The 8,314-nt window shown below is 54.6% G+C and overlaps 1 protein-coding gene across 3 annotated transcripts; it reads right to left on the minus strand.

Moving 5' to 3' along the window:
- Positions 1–3,127: 3,127 nt before the first annotated feature.
- On the minus strand, positions 3,128–7,738 carry FCRLB (Fc receptor like B). 3 transcript variants are annotated; one of them, XM_004751397.2, is made up of 6 exons: positions 7,708–7,738; positions 7,391–7,411; positions 6,798–7,052; positions 4,994–5,260; positions 4,032–4,310; positions 3,128–3,680 (listed from the first exon to the last, which is right to left on the minus strand). In XM_004751397.2, the coding sequence occupies exons 1-6, from the start codon at positions 7,736–7,738 to the stop codon at positions 3,265–3,267; spliced, it is 1,269 nt and encodes a 422-aa protein (XP_004751454.1). In that variant the 3' UTR covers positions 3,128–3,264. The 3 variants fall into 3 exon arrangements, with proteins under 3 accessions (XP_004751454.1, XP_012910979.1, XP_012910980.1); XM_013055525.2 differs by having other exon boundaries at positions 3,379–3,680; positions 4,032–4,177; XM_013055526.2 differs by lacking the exon at positions 7,391–7,411 and having other exon boundaries at positions 3,379–3,680; positions 4,032–4,177.
- Positions 7,739–8,314: the final 576 nt, after the last annotated feature.

An 8,314-nucleotide genomic window follows, 5' to 3' on the forward strand; every position in this document is an offset into this window, starting at 1 on the left:
GTTTTTCTTATAGAAGTTTATCCCATGGATCTATTCAAAGACCGGCGTAAAGATGTAGGGGATGGGCCCCTGGCTGGCTCACCTGGTTAAGCTTCCGACGCTTAATTTTGGCTCAGTGATGATCTCAGGGTCATGTGATCAACTACATAGGGCTCTGCATTCACTGGGGAGTCTGCTTGAGGATCCTCTCTCCCTCTCCCTCTCTCTCTCCCCTGATGGTGTTCTCTCTCTCTCTTAAATAAATAAATAAATAAATAAATAAATCTTTAAAAATAAAGATCTAGGGGTAAGTATATTCACTGCAGTATAATGTAAAACAGCAGAAGTTTAGAAACAATCTAATACTCTGTCAGTAGGGACTGGCGGATGTCATCTCTCTGGGAAATGACTTGTGGACCCCCACGTTGGGCTTAGTGTCCCTCCTCTGTGCTTCTAAGCATCCTAACATCCTCTGTCTTAAGACTTCAGGTAATGAAAGAATTCATTTACTTGTTTGTGTCTCCCTGTAAGGTTTCTCTTATTTCCCTCATTTTGCAGATGAGGATACTTGGGCTCAGAAGGCCTAGCAGCATTCCCCACCCCCACCCCCGCCATGGGGGTCGAGGCAAGAGTACATGACAAGGCACAGAGGTGGGCAAGGTGCTGTGTTGGGGAGAGAGTGAGGGTTCGGTGTGACTGCAGTATAGCGTGAATGGGCTTCATGGGCCATGATAGGGAGTTTTGACTCTAACCAGAGGATTTGATTCAATCTTTTAGGGAAAATGTCATCAGTGTAGAACCCAAAGTGTTTCTCCTTTCCATAGAGTTGAGATGAGATAAGAAACTGAGACTCGGGGAGGCTGAGATCCAAATGAAGTAACTTGCCAGGATTCTCTCTGCTCTCTGATAACAGACAGTTGGGTTCCTTGCCTGGAATCTGGTTTAGAGTCCGACACTGGAGTCTAAGACACTGAACTGATCAGAGAACCAGAGAGAAGCAGCTTCCTCCTCAGGCTTCTCCAGCATTTTGCTGCTATCCTTGCTGCTTCAGAATGAGCTCTAAGCTCTCCTTGGGAAGCCTGGGCTAGCTATTTTTCTGTTTCCTTGAATGCATATTGGAACTTCAACCTGATGCTGGATGAGGTCATTCCCCCCCCCCCTTCCCCGGAGAAGGGCATGGCCAGTAGGCTGCCTGTCTGATTATTTTCTGCTATTTTCACAGTGTAGACTTTCCTGGAGATCATTAACAGGAGTTGTAGGGGATGATCTATAAGACCTGGGGGCTTAAAACAGAGGGCAGGAGGGCTTATGAGTCAATCCCTCTTGCCCCTGGTGAGACACACACACACACACACACACACACACACACACACACAGAATTTGCAGAATGAATGACTTTCGTTCTAACGCTTAAGCCTTATTCTTCCCCATCTCCCACATCTCTAGTGCAACAGTGAGGAACGTGACAGGACAGGAAGGAAGCGGTGTGTTGTGGCTATTCACGGGATGTGAGTGAAGGAGATACTGCCCTACTAGATTTCTTGTGAGTGGCTATTTCACTTATTTTCTTTCTTGACAAATGATCAATTGGTTTCTTCGGTTCTGGGGGTTTTTGACTTGCAATCCTTTGACCCCCAAGCTTCATGGCACTAAAACTGGTCACTTCCTATTTAATTCAGAGATGGCAGAAACATCAGCAGAACAAAACCAGAAGGAGGAAGGGCGCTCGCCCCCCGAGTAGCATGGGATTAGCCAGAACTCTAGGAGAGTTCTGAGAAGAGAGATGAGCTTGCATTAGAGAGCTTGAAACCAGAGCCACAGTGATTCTTGTAAACCAGAACCCAGTACTGGGTTATAGGGGCCTGGACATGCCTTCTCAGAAATAAGTAAGTGTCCACTGAGATCTGTTTAACTGATTTTTCTTTTCTGATTTTAAATTGGCATCTCCTCCAATAAGGCTTTTTGATGCCTTCAGTAAAGAATGCTTCCAAACACCCATCCCAAATATCCAACAGGTTGAAGAACTTCTTAACAAGACTTTTTACTTTTTCATGTCCTTCTCCTGTCATCTTCTCCCTAAAAGTCATCTCCCCCCACAAAGACACACACAATTCTCCAGCAACTCTCAAATTATTTGCAGCTCTAAAGGATCTTCCAAGTCTCCATGTGTTTGTTTCCACAGCCCACACACCCGACTCCCAAACTTTTTCGCATCTCCACTTGAATTCTTATTCTTTTTCCAAGATTCAGCTTCCTTCTCTGAAATCCCATGTTTCAGAGAGCATGTATTACATTGCACTGTAATTTATGGGTGGACCTGCCTGCCTCTCTCCCTGTACAATTTTAATGACTTTGTAGTAATAGGATGACGAGTCATACTAAGAAGAGTGTGATGAAGGATGTTGATGTCATTCTGGTTGATCACTCAAAAAGAAAGGGGAAATTGGGTTTTGACAAGTTCAAGTAGAAGTGAAAGACGGGAGGGTTGAGTTGTTATTAGTTCTTAGCCTTAACAGTGCGCTTACTTAATGATGGGTGTGGACCCAATGACCTTCTGGGAACCAGTCACACCAGCCCTGCGGAGAATAAATGGCTCTAGCAGGCAGATGGGGATTCACATTCCTGAGATCACAACTGACACGGTGTCTTGCTTTTTTCCTTCAAGTAACTGTGAAGTCGCCATGCAGGATGGTATATGGACCATGCAGGATGGTATATGGTCATGCATGTCTCAATGTGTTAGGGTTGAAGTGACTCTTAGGGAAGTAAAAAAACTGCTAAAAACTAGAATTCTGCAATTTTCAGGATCTGTCTTAAAACTTCCTTGAAAGAATTTTCTGAATCAAATAACACCGCTTAGTTTAAGTTCTGGCTGAAGTGAACCTGGTCAAAGCCCACCCCACTGTCCAGATTCACAGGGGGCAGGAGGAGCCAAAGGGTTCATTGTCTCAATGACCCGAAACACCCAACTGTTTCCTGTGCTGCCCTGCGTACTGGGTCGGCATCTATGAAAAGCTAAGGGTGACTAAATAAACTTGCCAATAGAAGGCAAGTAACAGAAAGGGAGTCCTGCGAGTGGAGGAAGAGACCTGAGGACCGGCCTCATGCTTGCAGATGCTCAAGAAGATGCGACCCCAGATCGTCAGCCACCACACTTTATGATGCTCCTTTACCATCACCGCCAAACAAAGCGCGAGCAGAGATGGCTTCGCGGGGTCTCTGCAGGTGGGAAGCAGGGGAGAGGAGAGGCAGGACCCTGGAGGAGGGGACAGGAGCGCCCCCCCCTCAGCTCTCCACAATAGTGGTCTCCGGGGTTCTCCCGCTCACGGCAAAGTGGGAGGTGGGGGTCTCCAGCGTTCCCCTGTGCTCTGGGAAGGCCTGGGGCTCCTTTAATTCCAGGACCACCCGGTTCAGAAGGCCCTTGAGCAGCTGCATTTCTTGGAGCAGAAGGTCCACGTCGGGTTTCAGGGCTCCAGCGGACGGTTCCAAGGGCGTCGGCGGGGCGCAGGCGGGCGGCCCAGCTGTGGGGGCTCTGCCCGCGGGGAACTGCAGCCCCGATGAGGTGGTGTTCTGGACGGAGGTGGCCGTCGAGGCCGATCTGGACACCGGGGGCTTTCTGAAGGAAAGCGGCTGGTTACCCGGCGCCAACGTGGCAGCCTGGGGGCCTGCGGCGGAGGTGGACGCCAAGTCCAGCGGAGAACCTGCGAACGCAACACACGGCTCTCGCACAGCCCGCGGCGGAAGCGGGGCGCACGGGCCAGAAGGGAGTAAGGAGGGCCGGGATGGAGCGGAAGGGGAGAGGGAGGAGTGAAGAAGAGGGGTTGGGGTGGAGAGGAGAGAGAAAAGGGGTGGGTGAGGAGAGCAGAGGGGATGGGGTGGAGAGGAGAGAAGGGGGGGGTAGTGAGGAGGGCGGAGACCCGGAGACGGAGCTGGAAGGGCCGCGTGACGCGAGGGAGACTCGGGGTGCGGAGGCGGAGGCGGAGGCGGGGCTGCCCGCCGCGGGGTGGGGTGCGATGGGTTGGGGGAAACGTGCGGGAGGTGCGGTCACTCACCGCGCCCGGCGAGCTGCAGCCAAGGGCTGCGTTTCCGGACGCTCCGCGTGGCGGTAGCGGCCTCGCACCAGTACGACTCGAGCTCCTCGACCTCGGACTCGGGGACCGTGTACTCCGCGCCCCAGTCGAAGCGGCGCACGGGGCGACTGTACTTGTAGAAGGCGAACTGCAGCGGCGTGTCGCGCTTCTGCGGGTGCAGGCGGGTGTCGCAGCGCACGGCCACCCCGCCGCGGGCCTCCGCCCGGCCCGTCACCCTCAGCACCGGCGCCGGGAACAGCTCTGCGGAGAGGGGTTCCGGAGGCTGAGGGTACACGGTGGGCCAGCGCAGGGGTCCCAGGGGACGAGGTCTCGCGGGTCCACGGCCCCGCGACCCCTCTGTCCTTCGGGTTTCCCGTGAGGGCTCCCCGCGGACCAGGGGACAGAGAAGGAGTGGGAGGAGCTGTGTGTGCGTGCAGAGGGAGGGGGGAAGACTTCTGAAGTGTGGGGCAAGGGGCCGAGGCCTCGAAGGACGAGGAAAACTCGCAGGGGAGTCGGGGGAGAGCCGGCAAGACCCTTCCTGTCACATCCGGACTAACACCCAGTTTGATCCCCTGACTCGGGGGGAGGAGCGTCCGCCTGGCAGGATGCTCCGAGCCATTCCCTCGCCCCACTAGTACAGCCACCCCGACCCCTGCCGCCCCTTTGCCTGGGACTTGGATAGAGCTGCCCCCTATGTGGAGTTCCCCTCAGCTAAGAAGTAAGAAGCCGGAGGTGTGCAGGGAGATAGGGACACTCGTCCCCGCGCAGGCTGAGCAGCAGGGGCGCCTTCACAGCGGAGGAGAGGCGAAAGCTTCGGTGGGTTCGGGGAGAAATCTGCCTCGCGGCGGCTACTTGAACCTCCTTCCTCCCCGCCCTCCTTGGTTCGCGTCCCAGAACTTCCCAGCGCTCGATTGCCTCCCTCCCGGGGCCGCAGGTGTTCCCACCTTGCACGGTCACGGCCGCCTTGGCGGAGAACATGGGCGCGCTCTCCACCGGGATGCGCATGGTGCCCGAGCACTGGTAGCGGCCGCTGTCGCTGGCGCGCGCCTGCGGCACCGTGTAGTTGGCGCTGGAGTGGAAGTAGCGCACCGCCTTGCCGTCGTGGTAGTAGTGAAGCTTGTAGACCATCTTGTCGTACCAGCCGCGGCAGCGCATGACCAGCGGCTCGCCCTCGAACACCGCCGCGTAGGGCACTTGCAGGATCAGCCAGTCTACGACAGTCACCACAGACCGGCCTGATCCCCAGAGAAGTCCAGCCCTGGGGGTCTCCCGTTCTCCTAGGCCTCCCTGCACGGTGGCTCGCCTCCTCCCCACTTAATACACTGCAGGCGGGCGCCCCAGGAGCCTCGGAGCTGGATGCACTGGGAGGCGAGGGGAGAGGAAAGCCAATGGCCCCCTCTGCCCTTACGGCTTAGGAAGGCAAAGATGCCTGGTTCTGGGTTCCAGCCCCATCAAAGAGTAATGGCCATCAGGATCAGGTTTACACTCCCCAGGATGCCCTAGGGGCCTTCTTCACCTGGGCCCTGCTTAGCTTTCCAGGACCATCTCAGTATTGTCGCTTGCCCAGTGTCTCCCTCACTGTCCCCACCTGCCACTCCTAATGCAGACTAAGTGGAACCTTGCACAGCATACACGTTGGGAGCACTGTACCTGCTCTGTGCCCGGGGCCTTTGTACCTACCAAGAAGACCACCCCTTACACACACACATCTGTTTTAGTTGAGACCTACTTGTCCTGTAGGTCTAGCCTTAGACCTTTTCTCCTCCAGGAAACTTCCCTAACCCTGCAGGACAGGGCAGGGCATCTCCCACAGCACCTCACATTTACAGATCACCATCGTCTTCATACCTGATCTGTTCTGAACGCCATCGGAGAAAGAACTCTGAGAGCAACAGTCCCAATCCGTCTGCTACGCTATTCACAGTCGGCAGCCACCTGCTCTCATGGCCAGTGTCTCATCTGAACTATCAACTTCCAAACAACAAACCAGAGAGTGCAGGCAGGAGGTAGAGGCTATGGGAAGGATGAGCTTTGAGTCCTGAATACAAACCGTGGCCCATCAGGCTAAGATGATGTGATATTCCCTATCAAGTAGCTAATCCTGTACTCTAAAGAATGAACTATTGCTATTTTCTTATCCTGCTTTGAAACCCTTTACATGACTCCGGGAAGTCAGTTTCTGAATTGAGCCCTATGTACATGTGTGTGTCTGCAATACACTTCTGAGCGCTTTGTTCCACAGCTGCCCTCTTTTTTCCCTGACAACGAGTTGTAATTCTTTTTTCATCCTCACAACCACCAAAGACACAGATACAATTATTGTCCCTGTTTTGCTGCTGGGAAGCACAGAGAAGCATGGTGCTGTTCAATCAGGAATAATTCTCCCAGCTGCACACAGCCTGCCCAGGGACCCTCACTCCCTACCCCCCTTGCTCTTCCCCGTCCTTCGCTGATCCCTCCTCCAAAGTTCCCTGTCCAGTACCCCAGGCCCTTAGAGCCTCTGCCCTTCTGAGCTAGACTCATAAATAAGCACAAATGCTTATTGCTTCCCACTCAGGCAGAGGGGTGAGGGGACCTTTGGGGTCAGACAAGCCTTACCTCCTCTTGCACATAACGCCACATCTGCAGAGAACCGAGTTAGTCCCCAGTCCCCGCCCCAGACGGAGTGGCCCGATGTTCTCTCCCACTGGAGGGCCAGTAAGTCCAGGGGAGATGAGCGGAGCCCCGCCCCCAGGCTCAAACACTCACCGTTGGAAACAGAGAGGTGGATGGGGTCACTGACAGGTGCTCCCCGAGTCTGGCATCGATACACCCCTGGTGTCTGTATCTCGATGCTCTTCTTGTGGGAGGGCAGAAGGAGGTGGCCCGAGTACCAGAGAGTGCTGATGGGCCGGAGCTCCAGAAGCGGAGGGTGGTACCCATCACAGCGCAAGGTCACCCGCTCCCCCTTGAAGATGGTGGTCCAGGGCGGGTGTAGAGACAACGTAGGCTTCTCCAGAGTAGCTGGGGGTGTACGGGAGGGGGGCAGTGTGGGCCAGAGAATCAAGGCGAGGTGCCCAGAGTGTGGTCTGAGGTTGGCAAATCTGAGCAAACTCCAGCTTCCAGGACCCAGCCCACATGACCACACCGTCCCCGTGGCAGGACACACCACACCGGACTGCAAGCTCCCAGGACCCATTTCGGAGTGCTTAGAAGTAAACTGAGTCACAGGGATTGAGGAGACATGGAAAGAGACACTGTCCCACAACGGCCAGGAAGTGGGGCGGCCCAAGCAGGTCACTTGGGTGTGTGTGTGTGTGTGGAAGTTGTCAAAAGTTGGGCTGAGGGATGTCAAGACTCACCAGCTCGCCCGCCGCTTGGGACTGCAAAACGAGAGTGAGGGAGAATGTCAGGGACGAGAGGAAACTGAAGTACCTCTTCACCTCGGGGGAAACTCCATGGGTCTCCAGACCTGGTTTTCTTCTGCTTTTAGTTTCCCTGGCTCTGAGAAACCCCCCTTCTCTTTATCCTCGAAAAATAGTGAACTACTGTTTGGAATTGGGGACTATCGCCCAACACACACACACACACACACACACACACACACACACACACACACTCTGGTCCCCTCTCCCCTACAGCCAGTCCCTATGCTGTTGGTGGTGCACGGAGGACTCACCGAGGAGCAGAAGGGCTGTCAGTGCCCACATGACGGACCTGCCCTCAGTGGCTGCAGGACGACGTCTGCAATCAGTTTTTAAGTGCTTTGTTCCACCGCTGTTCTCTTTTTTCCTTAACACCATGTCATAATTTCATCTTTCATCCTCACAGCAACCAAAGAGGCAGAGACGATTCATGTCTCCATTTTACTACTGGAAAGGCTGACCAGTGCTGAGCCCTGAGCCCCGATGGGGGGGCATTGCGCTCCTCCTACCCATTCTCAATTCCTGAAAATGGTGACTGGAGGCAGCAGCACACGGGCTGCATAAGTGTCAGCCCTCCGGTGTCCCAGGCACCAGGCACCGTCTTCCCCAGCACCCCTGAAGCCACCTCACATCTCAGTTCAGCCCCAACCCCTACAGAGAAGGCATTCGGAGCAGAGTTTATGCCCTCTGCAGCCTAAGAAGTCACATCCCACCCCAAACGGTGACAGGTGACCCTGTCTCCTTCAGGCTCCCACTGACATCCCCCTCCCATTCCCCCCCCCCACTTTCCAGCTGGCCCTGTAAACCTCAACTGACAGAAATACCTCCCCATGTCCTCAAGGTCTACCTGGGGCCTTTATT

The sequence above is a fragment of the Mustela putorius genome, unplaced genomic scaffold (genome assembly GCF_011764305.1).
Source record: "Mustela putorius furo isolate JIRA1106 unplaced genomic scaffold, ASM1176430v1.1 tig00000997_pilon_pilon_pilon, whole genome shotgun sequence".
Lineage (NCBI taxonomy): Eukaryota > Metazoa > Chordata > Mammalia > Carnivora > Mustelidae > Mustela > Mustela putorius.